We start from the raw sequence: 19,580 nt of genomic DNA, 5'->3' as shown, positions 1-19,580 counted from the left end.
ACAGTAGCTATCGCATTTTTCCATCAGCTTCTGTACTAATTATTACATGCTATGTATAAGCATAAATACCATGCATTAACTATATATCATATGCCATTTTATATAATTTTATCCTAATTTCAGTCAAAAACATAATTACGTCAGTTTAAAATAAGGAGATTAAATCTCCTTAAGGAGGGAAATTAAGCAACGAATAGTTCTTTTTTTCAAGGTATTTTTGGTTGCATTAGCAACGAAAATGATTTGATCTGTCCATAAACTTTGTTTTTTATGAATATCTTATTATAAAAAGAAATATGGTAGTTCAGTGGTTAAAGCACTGGGCTACTGACCGAAGGACCCGGGTTCGATTACTGGGGATGCCTCTGGGCACCCTCAGCTACACTCGAGCCGAAAGCGTGCTTCCTGAGAAATCAAAAGCACAGGGAAAGGATCTCGCACCCCAACCCTGCTAATGTGTGAATTTCACAACCCGTTGGGCTCAATACCACGTGAGCCCAATCCTCACCCATCAAACCAACCTTCGCATTGATAACTGTGGCTATATACATACGTTCTTTATAACATTTCTCAATAAACTTCGATCGCTAATTTTTTCCAAAAGAAAGAACATTATTGCGGATTATAAATGCCATGCCACCACCACCAAAGAAGGGGAAATGGAATTATTGATACATTTTTAACAAAGTAATGTTTTCACATTACCTTTTTTTATAAAACGCAAGAAGAAAATCCATACAAATGTAAGAAACGCAAAAATTTAGGTATATACTGAAGGAGAACTTCCAATGTTGTACTCGTAAACAAACATCTTCTAATTTCTACGTATGTGAATAGTTCGTTTTGAAAAACATCATTAAAAATCCGAAATCCGAAGAACGCAGAAAAAGTGGGTGGAGGGAATACTGAAAGGTAGCTGGATGTTCAAGTCCTTGATGGAATAATAGGTAATAGTATTAGGGGAGAGAGAATGAAGGAAACAGGCTTTTCAGACAACGTGCTACCTGGGCCAGGCAGCAGTGACGAAGAAATGAAGGAAGAAATAATGCGCGGCGAAAAGAGGAAGCTCTCGCCATTTTCAGAGTTCGTTATCGTATATTAAAAATCGTGATAAACCACTCAAAATCCACTCATTATAAGCATAATGCATTGAATGAAGAAATTATCAAAATCATCTGACTGTTAATAAAACGTAAATGCATAAATTAGAATTCTCATTTGCATATAAAAATAGATTATGTCACTTGAATTTCTAAAACTCAACGATATAATGCAAAAGGTATAATTATGCCATAAAAATCTTTTGTTCGCCACACTCATGATGTCATATAATTCAAGAATATGTTACACACACACGTATTCAATTAACCAGCGATCAATGCAATCGATTTTTTCACTTTAAATTTTCCCGATATGCCGATGACGTTCTTCGAAGGAAGTCAGTGTTTCATACCCCAATACGAGATTATAGTACATAAAGTAGATTCTGTTCTTAATTGAGAGGCTTATGTAGACAAGCTCTTGTTTCTACCCCGTGTATTGAACACGCCGATTGAATTTTTTTGAAGCTTGGTTAACGGTTAAAATAAAGACAGGAAGAGCTGGAGATAACTCTGTACATTGATGGTCCATATTTTGCCCAGAATATGGCGTAAAACGGCGAAATCGCCGGTAGTATTTTACAAGTCGTAAAAATATCGTGATGGCTGGATCCTCAACAAAAAAATACATGTGAACCAAAATTTCCCTCCGTGGAGAGGACTCCCCACCCGTCTCCTGCCCGCGTGTATGCAAAGAAATTAGCCTCTCGGTTAATGAGAAGAAAATTGCACAGATTGAGAATTGGTATAACGATAGAGCCAAAAGAGGTAATCCGTTAAGCTATCAAAAATTTTAATTCTAAAATGAAGTACTATTCGTCATTTTTAGTATGTCTTCATTATTATCACCGAGTAGTCTACCGTGTAAGGTAAGATTTGGATGACCAGAGACATAACCCGACACCTCACACTAAAATAAGCTCGATCAATTCCATCTCTCTTCATTCCATTCAACATGCTTATTCTTTTCCTCTCCCGGCCGTATCCGTTTCCCTACATCAGTCCATAACATTCATTGTCCTATTAAAATGTTCTTCATCCAGGTTTCCTGCCTCCTTTGGATTTCTCCAAAAAGTCCTTTTTCCCACCCATCATGCCTAGTACTTCGTTAAATAGAACTTCAAATATTTTCTTTCTTCTCTGTTCATTTGACCTTTTCCATCTATCGCACCCTCACCCCAAAAACCTACAAGTTACGTCTTTCATTCTGCTTCAACGACCACGTTTCCACTTCGCAGCAAACCACGCTCCATTTCACGGTTTGCGTGAACCTTTCCGTAAAACCCTCACTCAGCGTCTCTTCCATCTCCCTTCTTGTGTGAAAGCTTCCTTGCCTAACGTAATTCCTCTTCCTGTATGCCTGCTATTTTAACCATCTTGGTCCTAAACACTTCCAAGAGAGGTGAACTCTTACACCTGTTCTGGTTATTTCCCCCAATTTCAACGCTTCACTTGCTTACTCTTTTTATCAAAACCCTAATTACCCCCGTCTTGATTCATTCCATAACATTGATTCTTATTCTCACCTATCACACTGATGCTCTAATTCGCTCATCATTTACTTTAACTCCTTGACTGACCCGATCATTCGCAACCCCACTTGATTTTATGAACTCCCAATCAGCTTTCGTTTCGATCTCCACATCTTACCACGCCACTTTTACGCGCCGACTTTCCATCATCCACTCGCACTTTGAGACATGTTGCGACTTCGTCCCGAATCCTTCCATTTTACTCCTCCTATTTCCTGAAATGCATTCAATGATTTTATCCTATTGATTCCATCGAACGGTTTCTCGATATCTACGTTCGTAACAAACAACTGCACCCTGATTGTACTCGATGTTCCCTTCTATCAACCATCGCATGACTGGTGTGGCATCGCGCGCGTACCTCTCCCCTCTCTGAAACTTAACTCCTTAGGTCCCCCAAGTAATCGCTTGCCCTTCTCTCATTGATGATCCCAAGTACCACTTTTGCTGCATGTGAAACTAACCTTATTGCTCTTCTCTGCACTTCCGGGTTCTCCCACCGCGTTAGTCGTCTTCGGGTGACGACAGTTTCGCTGGCCATCCTGCCTGCGTCTTCAGGTCGAAGAGTTTTTGGAACCTTTCTTTTCCGCCTTATATAGGGCTGGTGGTCAAGTACGGAGCTCTGATTGGATAGTCCTTTTCCACCCACTGTTTAATGGATATCCATCGTCCCTGTTGATATTTCGTGGTCTTTTTAGGATTTCAAGTGCCTCGCGGATTTGCTGGGGGAAATGGCGCTTGTCCTTCGCTACTACGTACTTATGTTCCCTCAAAATCGAAGACGTGTCCCGGCTCACTCCAAGAACTCAATCGGCGATGGCCGGTAAGTTAAATTGCTTCTAATCCGTCGCCCTGCGATACTCTTCCCGAGGAATTGACGGGTTCTTGATGATGGACCTGGTGTCTCGGTCAGCTTTCGACATCGGGTCTTGTCAGATTTCTTTTAGGTCTTTTCGTTGAGGATGTTCTCAGCGTATTCCTTTTTGGTAATGGGAACCGTTCATTTGTCTTGGTCCGCAGGAAGGATGACGATGTCTTCGTTGTTCCGAAGGCTCCGTAGGGCTTAACTTTCCTTCGTCGTTATGTGCTGTTTAAGTGGATCGCGGTGCGTAGAACGCGGGCCACATCTTCCCGTATTTCGTCAGATTCAAACTTCGGGAGTTACCGTACGGCGGCTTCAAACTCCGTAATGATCCTCTCTCGAGGTATAGCTTTGGGGGTCGTAGCAAAATTTTGACTGTTGGCCAGTGCTGAGGTAGTGGCGTCATCAAGGTGCATGTCGGTTAAGTTGATGATAAAACAGGCCTTATAAGGACCAACGTCTAAAGAGAGGTTTTACCTCTTGTGAAGCTTGTCAAATTTCTTGATTTACGTTTCCCGGTTAGTCGTTTCCGCAGCTCGGGATGAGTCGGAGATATATTACCCTACGTGTCCCAGTCTTCGGCCGTCAGGGTAGAGCTCAACTTCAGATCGAGCCGATGAGTTCTTCGAGATTCAAGTGAAGGTTTCGGCGCATATTGCGGATACGTTCCCTCAGTAGTGCCTTGCTGGTACGGCAAAGTACCTTCCTGGTCGCTCTGGTGTTCAGATGATGCTTTATTTCTATACATATTGGAATGGTGTCGGTATGAAGGCAACGATGAAGAACGGCAAGGGAAGAAAGGCAAGCCTTCCTTTCTTCCCCCGAAGCTTCTCGATTCTCCTGGTCTTGCTGTGAATCTCCTCCATCTAGAGGTTGATAAAATTCGTACAAAGTTTTCCGCGGCATTGAACTGCTTGTTTCTGCACTTCGGGTTCTGTTAAGGAGTAATATCTTCCTGTGGAATGGTGATTACGACAGATAGACCTAAGGAGCAGCAATGGGATCGCTACTATGGCCAGTGGAAGCCAACTTGTACATGGAGCGATTTGAGGAGAGCGCGCTCAACACCTATGACGAGAAACCAATGCTTTGGCTTTGATACGTAGACGACACCTTCACCATCTGGCTTCACAATGGAGATGGAAAAATGAGGAAAATTACCATTTTTTGACGTCATCGTAAAGAAAAAAAGCAACGGGAACATGGGACACGCCGTCTATAGGAAGCACACCTCCGAAAGGATAGCCAGGATCCTCAACAACAAACACGACGTGCTGACAAGGTTCAAAACCGTGACCAAAATAGACAGCCTCTTGCATGGACCAAAGGGCAACATCCTAAAGGCGTATACACAGTGCCATGCTCCTGCGGCAGATCTTACATCGGGGAAACCTGCAGATCACTCACAACTAGGATCAAAAAAGGATATCGCAGGGCGATGAAAAAGAAGCAATTTAATTTACCAGACATCGCCGAGTGAATGCTTAAAGTGAGCTGGGACACGTCTTCTACGATTTCGAGAGAGCGAAAGTACGTAATAGCGAAGGACAAGCGCCATTTCCCCCAGAAAATCCGCGAGGCATTTGAGATCCTAAAAAGACCACGAAATATCAACAGGGACGATGGATATCCATTAAACAGTGCGTGGAAAAGGACTATCCAATTTGATATTTGACCACCAGCCATATGTAAGGTGAACAAGAAGGCCTCAAAAAACCCCTTCGACCTGAAGACGCAGGCAGGATGGCCAGCGAAACTGTCGTCACCCGAAGACGACTAACGCGGTGGGAGAACCCGGGAGTGCAGAGACGAGCATTTTAACGCCACGGATACCTTCGTACGAATTTTAACTAACCTTATTCTTCTGTATTCTCCACATAACGGTTTCTTAACCCTTCTTCGGAATGGGGACTAACGCCGATCTAACGAAATCTTCCGGTCGAATTCCTCCTTTCTGAAGGATACAAATTAAACCCCAAAAACTCTTTCTTCCACGTTTTCAAAAATCCTTAACTAATGTCACAAAAATATCATCTCCCCCCACGTCCTTACTTGATTTCAACTGCATTTACGTCCTTTCTATTTCGCAATCAAGTATGCTTTCATTGTGATCCTGCTGTGGTTTCGCTTTGCATGGATTTCGTATGAACTAATTGGACGGCCACAGAAGCACAATAGTTTATTGAATACCATGATTTAAGGAACTACTGTGGGGAATAACTGCAGAGTAATGAAGGAAAGAATCGCAGTGGAAGATCAAATATGATCCTCACAGATTAATGGGCTTTGATGAAGATGATGAATTCTGATTTCAGATCATGGGACAGTTTGGTGGCGGAAGATAGCATGGTAAACAGATTCATGGGTTAATAGCCGTTTGCCGTCCCAATTGGATCGAATTTCACTTCCTGAAACTTTTTTTTTCAAACATTTTATTCCCTCCCCTTTTCCGTCTTCAAGAGACACTCGAGCCAGATAAGATGAGGGATAAGTGGTCGCAGGAGACTCGAGACGGCCTCTGCCGAAAGCCTCTCCCGTCCAGCGCGCCGGGCATCGGGGGGGCGAGGGAGTCGGCGGGGGCGCAGGAGATGACGAGTCCCTTTCGGGATCTTGAAGAGGTTCAAACGCGCCGCAGCGAGTGGTTTGCGGCCCGAAGCAGTCCCCTCCGACGGGGGGCCGCACTCATCCAGTTCGGAAGGATCTGAAGAGCGAAAGTTTCCGATAGTAATTTTGTAACACTTTCAGTTCCTCCGTTTAACGATTCTCCGCGGCCAAAGGGCATTTCTTCTTCGTGCACTCTTTGGTTCCGAAATTATATCCTCCAGCAAAGGATCCCAAATCATTCGATGCGGATTCGAGGAGATAATAACCAATTGACAATCAACGCGGGATAAAACTTCTCTCGAACCTTTTCATTCTTTCTGTTTGCCCATCATTGTTTTAATTACGCAATACAAGTTCCCCGAAGGCGGACGTTCTTTCCTCATCCGAGGGCCGCTACCTGCCCTTCCGAATCCACATCCTCATTACTACCCCTCGGGGTCTAACGGTATCCACGCGGTTCCAATGATATTAATTGCTTTTTTCTTTCAGGTGTAATTAGACCTTCCCATTCCTGATATCAAGATTCCAGAGATCATCCGTGTATGCACTTCACTGGCGAGGCAACGAGTGAGATAGAATACTCGATTGATGTGCGCCTCTTCAGACCAAGTGCAGGCAAATTCCAAATAGATGACAGCATATTCCCAGTCAAATTGTAAATGGGAAAACGTCTAATTGAATGAGGACAAATAAAGCAATCACTAGAGTAAGAGTTTTATGAAATAGTTAGCCATATCCATATGTCAACGTGGTAGGATAATGCAACAAGACACGCATGGCATATTTACACAATACTTAGTATTTCCTGCATACAATAGATATCATCATACTTCAATGTTGCATCTGTCTACGAGTATTTATCAGAGAACGTTGACAGATGTATGAATTTTGTGTTTCAAATGGCTGGTAAGCGTTGGTTTTACATTTCAGAGGCTATTTTGCTTATTTTACCAATGCAGCGCTGTTTTCCTCCTTGTGCGATTAGTTTTGGCTTTAAAAACATTGATTTGCCACTTCGTTGCTTCTATTCCATGTTTTTACATCATTGCGATGAGGCAGGTAATAATGAATAATATATTCAAGCTACAATCTCCACTTCAAACGCTTAAAAAATAATTAAATATCTTTGGATATTAATTAACCTCAGGATAACTACAACATAAGAATTTATGAAAATCCTCACGTGTATAAACGGAAGAAAAAGATTGGTTTGAATTTACGGCCTCACAAGTAGTGAGATGTCACTACAAAAACAGGAAGCGAATTAGTATCCTCTTCTTAAACTGTAAACATTGACCTGAAACGGAAACGATATAGTTCATTTACGATTGTAAATAGGTTGGTACTTGAGTCGGCATTGCTTGACGAATTTCTATTAATAATATTAGGAAAATGGTTTCGTGAGCTCAAGGATAAGTGAACATGAAGCGCAGTTATTATACTTATTGGCTCCCATTCGGTTATATTTGCATACACTTTCATGACCAGATGATCGCAGACAATATAAACATTTTCAAAGAGCATTCCACACATTTAAATACACATATTTGATTGCGATGCTATCACGAAATAATAATGATTTGGTAAAGAACCAACCCAATTCTGCACTAAAAGTATGGAGACAAGTTAGGTATAATGTTAAAAAAAATCAAGACCATTCATAAAGTGAGTTTTCTAAATACGTTTTAATGGTATTTATCATTAATATAGGCTGTCCTGTTATTTTAGAATTATATTTTGATGGCAGTGAAGATTCAACAGTCAAGTCAAATATCCTGTGGTGAATAGTTTTTTGTTTAAGTGAGTGAATACCAGTGATCAGAGCAATTAATGTCCACGTCAAAGCAGAATCAAAACAAGTTATTTTACTGCTATCATATCATATTAAAGAATGCAAATTTAATTGTAGGCACTGAAACTGATGATGTCGTTTTTGGGACAAAGTTGTCGTTGGAAAGCATAAATAATGTTAACTTTGGTTAGTGGTGACGGTCTTAAAAAATAGATCTAAAAAAACTGAGAAGCACTTCAGAAGGTGTCCATTAACAAAATAATCAATCTGCTACTAAATTTTAAATATTTCAGTGTTGGCAATACCATATAGGCCATTTTTTCGCAGTGGCGCTATGCAATGGATCCTCGGTTTCTGTTTCCAATACAATTCCTGATGCAGTACATACCTTTACTTCTATGTCCGAGCATTCTTGCTGAAAATAATCTCGAGGTTGAAAAAATTCGTTTTTTTGCAAACTTAACATCAAATCTCCGAATGGTTTCCAATCACTTTAGAAATTAATATTTTTTCGAGTATTGCGACTTTATACATAACTATGAATTAAACTCAGCTACAGTTTTCATTTGAAAATACTGCGGGAATCCCATTCATAATGCATTTTGGAGAATCAGGCATGGCAAACTTCAGCAGGTTTTTCCGAGTGATTCGTGAATATATGTTTTAAAATATTTCCTGTCAATGTTTTTAGTTGTCTGAGTTAAGTAAAACATATTTTCTAAAATCTTATACCTCGGTGCCTCATTTTACAATCATTTCCAAATTAATTTGATTTTTTATGCATCAAATTATATTATATTATATATATATACATATATATTATATATATATGTATATATATATATATATAACAAACTTGGACAGCAACAAACAATATAAGAACACATAAAAAGATCACTCACACGTTATTTCTGGATCATTTCGACGGAATTCAGCTCCGTCTACATCGGAAGAGATTGAATATATATATATATATATATATATATATATATATATATATATATATATATATATATATATATATATATAGGTATTCAGCAACAAAATAGATTACATCACTATAGAAATTAGAACTAACTTCCTACGTTGCTAATGATGCACAAAGAGTGAATTCTACCTCTCTCAGTTTTACTTCACAAATCATGTCTGCATTTTAATGCCAAATGTTTTCAAGAAAAACTAACCTCGTCGATCTATTATTGTTATCTCTCAATTATTTATAGCCACTTTAAAGATGATCGTGGTATTTTATCAAAACAATTTAGATGCTCTTGCTCGATTTTCCATTTCTTTATTTTTGATAGTCTTCAAATAGACTCTGTCTGCGACGATTCCACCTCTCTTATTTCATCTCGAGTCTAGCAATATAATTTAGTGTCATAATAATTGCCTCGGTGCCGAAAGAAAATTCAGGAGTATATCGATACCCTTCTAAATTTTTTAGTCTCTCCTGATCCCTTCGTAAATTAAGTGGACTAAATAAGGCGATTTTTCACACATAATCCAAAGATTAACAGAATGAAAGATCCAACAGAATGAAAGATCCAACAGAATGAAAGACCTTTTCACGCAACAGCTCTAATGGGATCGACGGTCTAGAATTTATTGGGATTGAATCTTATTATTTTAAAGGCTTCGCACACCTTTTTATGGGGATGATACAGAGAATTCCCGGTGCGTTATAAAAGTTAGCACAAAAGAAACATCATTTTTCCCACAGAGAACTCCATTTGAAGAAAAAAGAAAAAAGCAAATGAACACAAAATGTCGGTACTCTGAACACAAAAAGAGTATAATTTCTATTGAAGGCGGCTATAACCTTCCATCGAATAACTAGGAAACCCAAGGCATATGCACAAAATCAAGAAACCGCAAGTCAAGTGATGAAATGTTCAACGTATTTTCCCAAGGCAGTCAGAGAAGATATAACTGGAAATACTTAAGCGTTCCCCAACTCCCAATTGGCTAAACACGCCAATGTACACGACGTGGTTAGTCACATTAATACTGCTTTTCCAGCACTGAATGCCGATTAGGTGCCATTATAAAACGAAAACTAAACCTATGTGACAAATGTGACTGAAATGAGTTCGGGGTTGAGAGACACATCCTTCCATCATTCTTGCCAGCACACGTAACAACGACACCGGAAAAAATGGCCAGCATTCGTAGAATTACTTCGCCATAGAATCGATAAGTGAGTCGACCAGTCAACTCAAACGTGACAAACGAGCGATCGGGGCGTGACAGCGAGGTCAAGACGCGTCGAGATGAGACGCAATCTCATCACAGATTCGGAAACGCCACCAAAACTAAGAATGAAGCACTCGATGTAAAAACCGAACTCCGACTAAAACTAAACTCTACGTGCAACTTAGAAAGGTAAAAGTTACAAGTACAGGTTACAATTTACACATTCAGGTATTCTTCTTAACCATGCACTCATAAACCTCTATAAACCTTAAGCTTCGGTATAATTTTTAAATTTATTACTATGCCTACTTGTTTCATAACACTGTTAGCAGCTGTTGACGTTACTGTGAAAATTATTTTTTAATCTCTGAAATCGGTTCTATACAAGCGAGATGGTACACTAATTAATTGTTTTTTCTCTTGACTCTTTTTACATGATGGTACCCGCCTATGCTTGCATTGAGTTATATTCCTATTACTTTCACAGGCAAAAGGTATTGGTTTATTTTAAATGTGGCGAGGGAAACTTTAATCAAACGGCAAGGCAGAGGTAAAAGATTACTAATTTTCCGTTGATATCTCACCACTAAAATGGGTCATGGTGAAAAAATTTATGGTAATGGAAGTAGATACTTAGGCAGGCAGTACATAGAGTGGAGGTGGGAAGAGTCAAGTGTGGCCTCGTCTTTTATCGGACACCCCCTCCAGGGAAAGGATTGGATTCAAACAGGCGGAATTTGAAGGGAAAAGGATATTTAAACATGCTCTACGAGTTTTAAATGTATTCAACCCGATCGCAAAGATAAAAGCTTGAATTAATTTGAAACTAAATACTCATAAATCTATGCAGAACATACACGACCGCCTGAAGCCCATTTCCACTATTATTTTAACTTTATTTTTAACACATTTAACTGTGGAATAAATAAACAATAGGATGTGACACACCATTCACCCATATGCACTATTCTGGTCTTAAGTTACAACAAAATTCCTATTTATTCTAAATTTCACTTCAACAGATACCGAATAATTACGGTAACTCGATGAACATGAAAAACTATCGTTCTTCTATTGACAGTTATTCAAAATATTCAATCGTTCAAGGGATTTCCTTTTATAAGGAAAATTAAGCAACAGAAATAGAAAAAAATGTTATCACACGTTGCCTGTACTGTTAAAATTGGAATAACTAAATTTATCAAATTTATATATTTATATTTTCATTCACAGAAAAATAATTCTTCCATGATATTCGGGTGGCACAACTTGAACTCCATCCATTAGCGAGTGGAGTTAACAGTTAATCTAAATAAAGATTTGCATAAGAGACTGTTTTAGCCGTTACTCTGTGGAATTTTTCCATCGTATAGAAAGAAAGAAAACACAGCAATTCCACATTTACACTTTATTCAAACATATGCAGTTTGAATAAAGTGTAAATGTGGAATTGCTGTGTTTTCTTTCTTTCTAAAGATTTGCATTTCGATAAGCTCCCTTATATTTTGAAATGCCCGTTATATTGCGTCATTGCCAACGGACCTATGTTTTAGACCTGAGGGTCCATTCATTGCTAATGCGGATGAGGTTTTTAGAATTGGTAAATTTAATTATTAAGGATGCTCGCAAAGGGTGCAATACGGGCGGTCACAGAGGTCGAGCGTCATGAGGCATGAGACCATTTGGTCATTTTGAAAGGTGGGCCCTGTTCATAAAGACAAAACACACGTTGCTACGAAAGGAATAAAAAACCATCGAAAACACATGTTTTTTACTTGGGACGGCTATTCATCGTAAGGGACGAATGAAACCTGGTCGCGAGACCAATATTATTTGAATAAAATTAACACAAAAGACATAAGAGAACGATTACTTCTCGTTTGGATGAGGGGTGAGTGGAAAATAAAGAACGAATCAGGAGACATTTTCAGCTTTCCCTGGACATGCGGAGAGATACTAACTGCTTTTGAACAGTGGTTGATTTTTTATTATTGAATTTGCTTTCATTTTCTTCCGTTCTAGAATTGAATAGATTATACTTAGAATTGCTGTTTTTTGTTCAACAGTTTACGTAAAGGCTCTATCGAGTCATACACCTCTCCGCAAGCGCGACTGAATTCACGAATAGCGATGTTTTTGAACCTCCGCTGAAATGGATGCCCTCGCAGATTATTACACTGTTGCAGAAAATAACGGGGGATAAGACAACAGTGTGTGGATATAAAACAGGGAGGTTTAGAGCCCATTTACACACGAAGACCAGTCGGAAGAGGCATCCGAGCAGGGATAAATATGTACTCTGTTATTGGGCCACAGAGACGTTCCGAGGTCCTTTTGCAACAAATGAAGTCGCGGGGCGAGAAGATGAATCTAGCAGCCGGTGGCCATCGCTTTCTCGCCCGGGGACGCCAAAGCCTTCTCCCGGGACTCTTCCCTCCACCGAACGGCGGCAGAGCCAAGGTCTACCGGGAACCCTCCCAGATTCCCGCTGCCCACTCTCATTCAAGATTGGCCACTCGATGGACGAACACCTGCGGGCGGGTCGCAATACTCCGTACTCCAGGCCACCCAAAGGAATCAAACGCACCAGAGACACTGCAAAGAGAGAGAGAGAGAGGGTCCAGCACCGCTGGTCGCTCCAACACCGGGTTCCAGGGGTGACCAACATCGCGCAGTGTCTTCCCGCCCGCCCCTCGGCGAGGCACGCACCTCTCTTTCTCCCACGCCCTCCCTCCCCGCCCCACCCCCTCCCTCCCCGCAAAGCGGCGCGGTAGCCACGCTCGTTCCTCCGTGGGGAGGGCGAGGGTGTGAGGTCCGTATAAGAGGCGGCGAGCGTCTAGTCGACGGCAGATACACCGCCCGACACCTTCCAGGCAACCATGACTGCTCCTTGCGCCGCTCCCACGTCCGCCGCCGAGTGCGACGAACCCACGACGCGCCGACTGCCCCGAGCCCCCGAACCAGGGCCGGCGCCTGCCCCATGGCCACCGTCGCCGCCGAGCCACCGTCGACACGTCTCCCAGGGGGTCGCGCGGGAAGAGGGGGTGCGGTCCCAGGAAGGTTGCTGGAGGACGAGCCTCTGCAAGTGCCAGGTAAGGAACAAGCAAGGGTTTGGAGGGTAGTCCTCCCCCTTGATGGCAGAGTGGGGGAGGGGAGTGACCCGATGCTGGGAGCCAAGCGGCTTAAAGGCAGGATGGTGTGCGGGTCAAGGTCTATCTGGGAGGCCCTTAATTTGGAAATACCCACCCCACGTCATACTAAGTATCCACCCGCATAAAACATTGTTTGTTCACAAAAATGAAATACGTGTTTTTTGGGTAATTCGAATTGATACACTTACGCATCAAGTCGATATACTTATCTTTCACTTTTCGCAGACCCCTGGCTTCGTTGGTTAATTGAAAAAAAGTGCTGTTGGAAGGTCTACAGAAATTAACCGCCGTCGGTTTCAGAGGTCACCTCGGTGAGAAAGTGGAGCGGAGGAAGACGATTTAAAACTCGAAAATAAATATCCGACACTCGGCCAACGTCCTTTCAGAAATGTGAATTTTGCGTTGAAGTAATTAGGCAAGTGGCTTAGACAAGGCTAAGGAAAAATTATATCGGAGCAGGTCTCAGCGCGACTCGTACATCATCCTAAAACATAAATGCATGAAATATGTACTATTTTACAATACTTGCAACGCGAGTCGTAGTCGTGCATCAATCCGTAACTGTTATTCTTCACGCTCACGTTATCGTCCGGCTCGAGCAATCACAACGCATTCACCACGTTTCTTCTGCTCCCACGTTCACCTTCTCTTTGAAGATTAATTCGCTGGTGTATCCTTCAAAACCAGTGGTCGTTAATTCCTTTCCCTAAGCCCTTGAGTTTCGAAGCACTTGATTAATCCCCTTCAATTGATGTCATTTGTTGTTAAAAATGTATTCATGGGAGCGTGAAAAATATAGAGAAAATACGATAGCAGTGGATGCCATGGGTTGAATCTGAGGCCTTGCGAAATTGTTTTCCGTGGAAGACACCCTCCGGGAGGCAATTGGTGTTCGACGGCGTTGGCGGTGGAACTTCGCCGGAAGGCACTGACTGCTCGCGAGGAGGAGCTTGCCCGTGGAAAAAGTCGAGACTTCAGTGTGTGGATAAGATGAATAACCTCGAATAAATTGTACTGTCCAACCGGCAGAATGCTAGTATTGCGTGATATGGTAAGTAACTCGGTCCCTTTTTTGTTAGAGATAGTTGAGGCCGATTATTTGTGGAAATCCATTTGTAAGGCACGAAGGAAGAATCAAAAAGACATTGCGTTACCACGGAAAAGAATTTATTTCCGTCGACTAGTTTCGCTACGCCGTAGTATCATCTGGAATGTTTTTTTTTAAGTTTTGTCCAGTTGTCGATCTGGCTAGCCAATTTATTCCTTGTTTACGGGCGGATTAGCGATATTAGATTTTAAATAAGTGCCCGAGTAAATTCGTTTAAAATGAAGGCAGCAAAGATAGGTGATCTAAAAAAAAAGGAAAAATCCAGGCTCCCTTGCACTTTTTACGCTGACAAAGGCCAAAATGAGGAGGCATGAAAGCTTTCTTTTGTACAAGTTCCAACAATGAACGACCGCTTTGTACATATCTATGTCCGAGCCTACAACCTGTCCAATTCGTGGATTCGATCATAGCGTGAAGGTAAATCAAATTAATGGGCAAAGCGAATAATGGACTCATTCGCCGTTTGAAATTTGAACGAAATGGGCATCGGATCGTAAAATGAACCGTATCTGAGACCGCAGCTTTTCGTGTGGAAGTAGGCGCGCGTTTCATTCCGCCAGTACTCAACCTTGAGGGCCTTGGATCCTCCGCAGCGAGACTGGGCGGAGGGCCGCGTGGTGTAGAGGGAGGGAAGGGGAGGGGAGAGGAGAAGAGCAAAGAGCGGAGGTGGAGCGGATGAGTGCGTAGAGGAAGAGGAACAGAACGGGGGGAGAGTGGGCGAGTGGCGGAGGATGAAGGGGGGGCAGGAGAAGGAAAAGGTCGCACGCACGGGTCTTCTTCCACTCGATGTCCTTCGGGAAGAGTTCGGTCAACACGGAGGGGGCGGGTGGCCCCGGGGGATGGGGTGGGGAAGAGAGAGATATGGGGGGGGAAGAGGGTCGAGGAGGAAACCGAATCGCAGAGGCGCACTCTAGTTTCGCGAATTGGGAAAACCGGCACCGAATTCTCTCCCGCAGGAGTGCTCTAGAAGACAATAAAAATCACACTCTCCAGTCCAAACAGTGGGGGGAGGGTGGGTGGGGGGATTGGGTGGGGTGGAGGGGAGGGAGGCCGTGACCATGCCCGCTGCTGAAACCAATGCGAAACCGTCGAATGTTGAGGGGTGTACCTGGTCCTGGGTCTCCGAGAGGGGCGTTCTCTCTCGCTCGGCCCGATCTACCTCTACTCTGCTATAACCAATTTCCGTCGAACTCAACCCCCGACTACCCACTTCCAGTCACTCTGAGCAATCGTTAATGCGCTGAAGTATTCCATGCCAACATGATAAATATTAAAACAACCACGAGATACAGCATGCATCAAATTATTTCCTAACAGTAATAGATGATTGTTACAAAGAGTTAATTACAAAAAGTGTTCAAAAAGTCTCAAAACTTTCTTAAATAATGTATTAAGCGATGTACACTCGAAGAAGCGCGCTAGATACCTGTGAGACGAGATCAGGATTCGTTCAATCCTGTGCTTGCCCTATTATAATAATATGAAAAACAGTAATCAACCCGAAGGTCGATTTGGTAGGTGATGTTCACCCAGTACTAAACCCTATACGGCGTGTGAAATCATCAGGGTAGAGGGGCCAGTTCCTTTCCCTGTGCCGGTTATGGTCTCCCAGTAAGATCTGGTACCCGAAAAATCACTTTAGCTTGGGTAGAGCTGAGGGTGCCCAGATAGGTTTGCCCGGGAATCGAACCCGGGCCCTCCCGGTCAGCAGCCCAATGCTCTACCCCTGGACTACCGCGACCCACTTATAGAAATGTGATAAATATTAATTATATCCAGAAAAAGGCTACATCCTTAGGATTCGAAAATACGTACGCTTGCTTTGTGCCTATGAATGCGTGGAGATTGTATTGAATACATTACTAAAGCTCTACGCACAATCATACTGGTAAAACTGCTTTTTCTTGTAGCACCAACCAATGGATGTAATAAATTACTACACCATGTATTTTTGTACTTCCAAAGGATTCTATATTAAATATATTAATATAAGCATAGTCGTTGTATTCATCATTGCTGATGATTTCCACGGTAAAATTCGCATTTTGGTGAATACTGAATGTGGTTCGATGCTATAAGATGTAATATGTAAGATTGTAAGATTTTGCATTGTTCACCATTTCCACTTGCAACGGTTATGAAGAAATTTAACATTTGCTTGGAAAATGAACATTAGAACTTTGAAATCTCTGTCGGCTGTAGCGGCAGTGGGAGAGATTCGTTCCATTCAGGATGGATGAATAATTAGAGCGACGAGGGGAAAATTCCGAGGGTGGAGATTGATTTCCACGGCTGAGACGATATTTGATTTGGATTCGGTGGTTCGCCGTGCTACTGACCAGAGGGTCGGCTCAATTCCGATGATGCCTATGGGTGCTTCCTCGGCCCTTCGTTCAAGCTGCGCGGTTTTTCGAGTCTCCCAGATGCTCCTGGCAACCCAGCAAGGGAACTGGCCCCTCTCTAATACGAGGTCGGTTCAAAAAGTATCGCGACTTTTGCATTTTTTCAAAAGTTATTTATTTCTTCAAGAATATCTATTTTGTCCCCTTCAAAGTAATCCCTATTGGATATTATACACTTGTACCAACGTTTTTTTCCAATTCCTCGAAGCACTTCAAAAAATCATTTTTGTGATCTTGTTCAGCTCCTCCTTCAATGCAGTCTTTATCTCGTCAATCATAGCGTAGCGTCGTCCTTTCATGGGCCTCTTCAGTTTCGGTAACAAGAAAAAGTCACTTGGGGCCAGATCTGGGGAATACGGTGGCTGCTGCATCATTAGTGTGTTGTTTTTGGCCAAAAACTCGCGCATAAGCAACGAATTGTGAGCAGGGGCGTTGTCATGGTGCGAAAGTCAATTTTTGTTCTTCCACAAATCCGAGCGTTTGTGGCGGAATGCTTCGCACAAATCGCGCATAACTTGCGGGTAATATTCCTTATCTACCGTTCTACTCTGTGGCAAGAAATCATGATGCACCACGCCCCTGCAATCGAAGAAAACTGCAAGCACAACTTCTACATTCGTCGTTCACATCCTCTCGGCCCTCTGACAACATTTTGTACCACCGGTAAACGTTGCTTCGGTCCAAGGTAGCTTCTCCATATGCCGCAGTCAACATTCGGAATGTGTCCGCGCACTTAATTTCGTTTTTCACACAAATTCTGATACAGATTCCTTGATCCATTTTTTAGAACAGGCAAAAACCGAAGAAAAGCCAAAACACGTCCAAGCAAAACAGCTGTCAACAATTAACTGAACATTCAAAATGGTCGAAATTTCGGCATAAGTGAGAGACATAAGTATTAGCATAATGCTACAAAATATCAAATATAATAAAACCGCGAAAATTAAAAATTCGCGATACTTTTTGAGCAGACCTCGCACGTACCCTTTTACTGTTGCGCACTCCACTGGGCTTAGTGCAAGGTGAGCTCTACCCTCGCTTATCAGCCCTTGCACTGATTACTGGGTTTTTTGATTATTTGACTGGCGCCACAGTTCCTCATGTATGACATAGGACTCTCTACGAGGCGGTCCGCCACAGCTGCCGGTTCAAACATTGCCATGTTAAGAGCCAGACCACAGAAGCGTCAGGTCTTTATGCAGCTTTTCCGAAGTGTTTTGCGCGCAGTTATGCCTGTACGTGAGCTTAAACTAGGCGTGGCGCTACTTTAATTACCTTTTCTTCGCCTTTCAGTTTGGATTTCCCTTAAAGAGAACGATTTCTGTGAGCAGCCTCAAGAGAAGAGACCAAATAATGAAATCTTGACTCACAACGACAAAAGTTATCGAGTACATATTAATCGGTACAATATGGTATCCAATAAATCATAAAATAATACAAAAAGTAATAATTTCACTTTTATGTTTATTATATGGCTTTTGGGGTATTATGTAAATATAGTAAATGTACATCAGTTGATGGCATTCTAATGCGGTTATGCGGGAAGGGTTTTTGATAACAAAACACAAGAGGCTATTGAAAGTGCGTGCAATTGGGTATAACTAATTATTCCCTAAACGCTGAGGGTGGCAGGTGGAATTTAGTATGCTTTCTATAACCCTACATTTGCTATCCCGTATTGTCCGTGGGAAGGAGGAGCCCTTGAGTTGGCTAGTCCTGGCATCTATTTCCCGAATTTTACATGCATGATCCGAGCGACCAATGTATGTAGGAATGCGAATGGTTTTCGAGACCTCGGTGCTGAAGCATGTGGATCTAATTTTATTTAGCAATTTCAATTTTAAATTGCATCGTCTCTCTTCTAATGATTCCCACCCCAACTCCATGAGCATTTCGGTGACGCTTTTCGCGCTATCGTAAGAGTTTTTAACTAAACGGGCTGCCTGGCGTTGAACCTTCTCAATTTCCCGAATGAGGCCTTTTTCACTCGGATCCATTCACTACTTACGTATTCTAAATGAGGCCTTACAAGAGCGTGGTAACATTCCTTGACCTTGGGGCCACTGCTGCCTACAATGCGTCCAATAAATCCCAATCTCTCATAAGATTGCCCGCAGACTTAGCGTATGTCGGTCCCCCAAGTTTAGTCTTTAGTGATGGTAACACCTAGACATTTTACCATACCAACTACGTCTGGGTCAACTCAAGCTAATTTGTAAACAAATCCCGTTGATCTTTTAAAGAAATATACCACCGAACATTTAGTAAGGTTTAATTACAATATCCATTTTGTACATGATTTTATAATACAATCTAGATCCTGTGCTAGAATTAATAGATCCTCATTCCCAGATATCTCCCGATAAATCACCGTCCGCGAATATCCTGATCTTATTTATTAGGATGATGTTGTGTAAGTTGCAAGGGTTTGTGTATGAATGTATACGCCACTGTGGGCATAGGTTTGCATGTATGTGTTTTTTTGCATGGGGTTTTGTTCTCTTTTATGGGTGGTTACCTGACACCCCCCAACACACGCCCTTGCGGCGGATTGCGAGGAATTATGTAGATATTATTTGTTTTCACCAATATTTTTCGCAATGGTGCGTTTTATTGCTTAGCTTTAAATTTGTTGAAATGTAATTCCAAGTGCTCATAGTCTGTGCCATTTTTTAATTTTGAAACATAACAATTTTGTCTACCTTAAGCCACCATGGTTTAAATGCACATCGAGAATTTGTTTTCATGATTAAATTATTGAAAAATGGTTCGCGGTTGTCCATGGGGTAGAGTGTTGAACTTCTGAACGGAGGGCCCGGGTTCGATTCCCGGACA

At 42.0% G+C, this 19,580-nt stretch overlaps 1 protein-coding gene across 1 annotated transcript in view; it reads left to right on the top strand.

The window, feature by feature from the left end:
- The first annotated feature begins 12,962 nt into the window (after positions 1-12,962).
- Positions 12,963-19,580, top strand: part of LOC139694746 (scoloptoxin SSD552-like) — a 34,141-nt gene continuing 27,523 nt past the window's right edge. Inside the window, exons 1-2 of the mRNA XM_071593250.1 lie at positions 12,963-13,175; positions 17,840-17,980. Of these exons, the coding sequence (XP_071449351.1) occupies positions 12,963-13,175; positions 17,840-17,980 (354 nt within the window). The remainder of the gene's footprint in view (positions 13,176-17,839; positions 17,981-19,580) is intronic.

This window comes from Hetaerina americana, unplaced genomic scaffold (genome assembly GCF_022747635.1).
Source record: "Hetaerina americana unplaced genomic scaffold, ioHetAmer1.1.p SCAF_54, whole genome shotgun sequence".
Lineage (NCBI taxonomy): Eukaryota > Metazoa > Arthropoda > Insecta > Odonata > Calopterygidae > Hetaerina > Hetaerina americana.
Note: the sequence above shows the minus strand (reverse complement) of the source record. Positions and strands in the feature narration are given on the sequence as shown.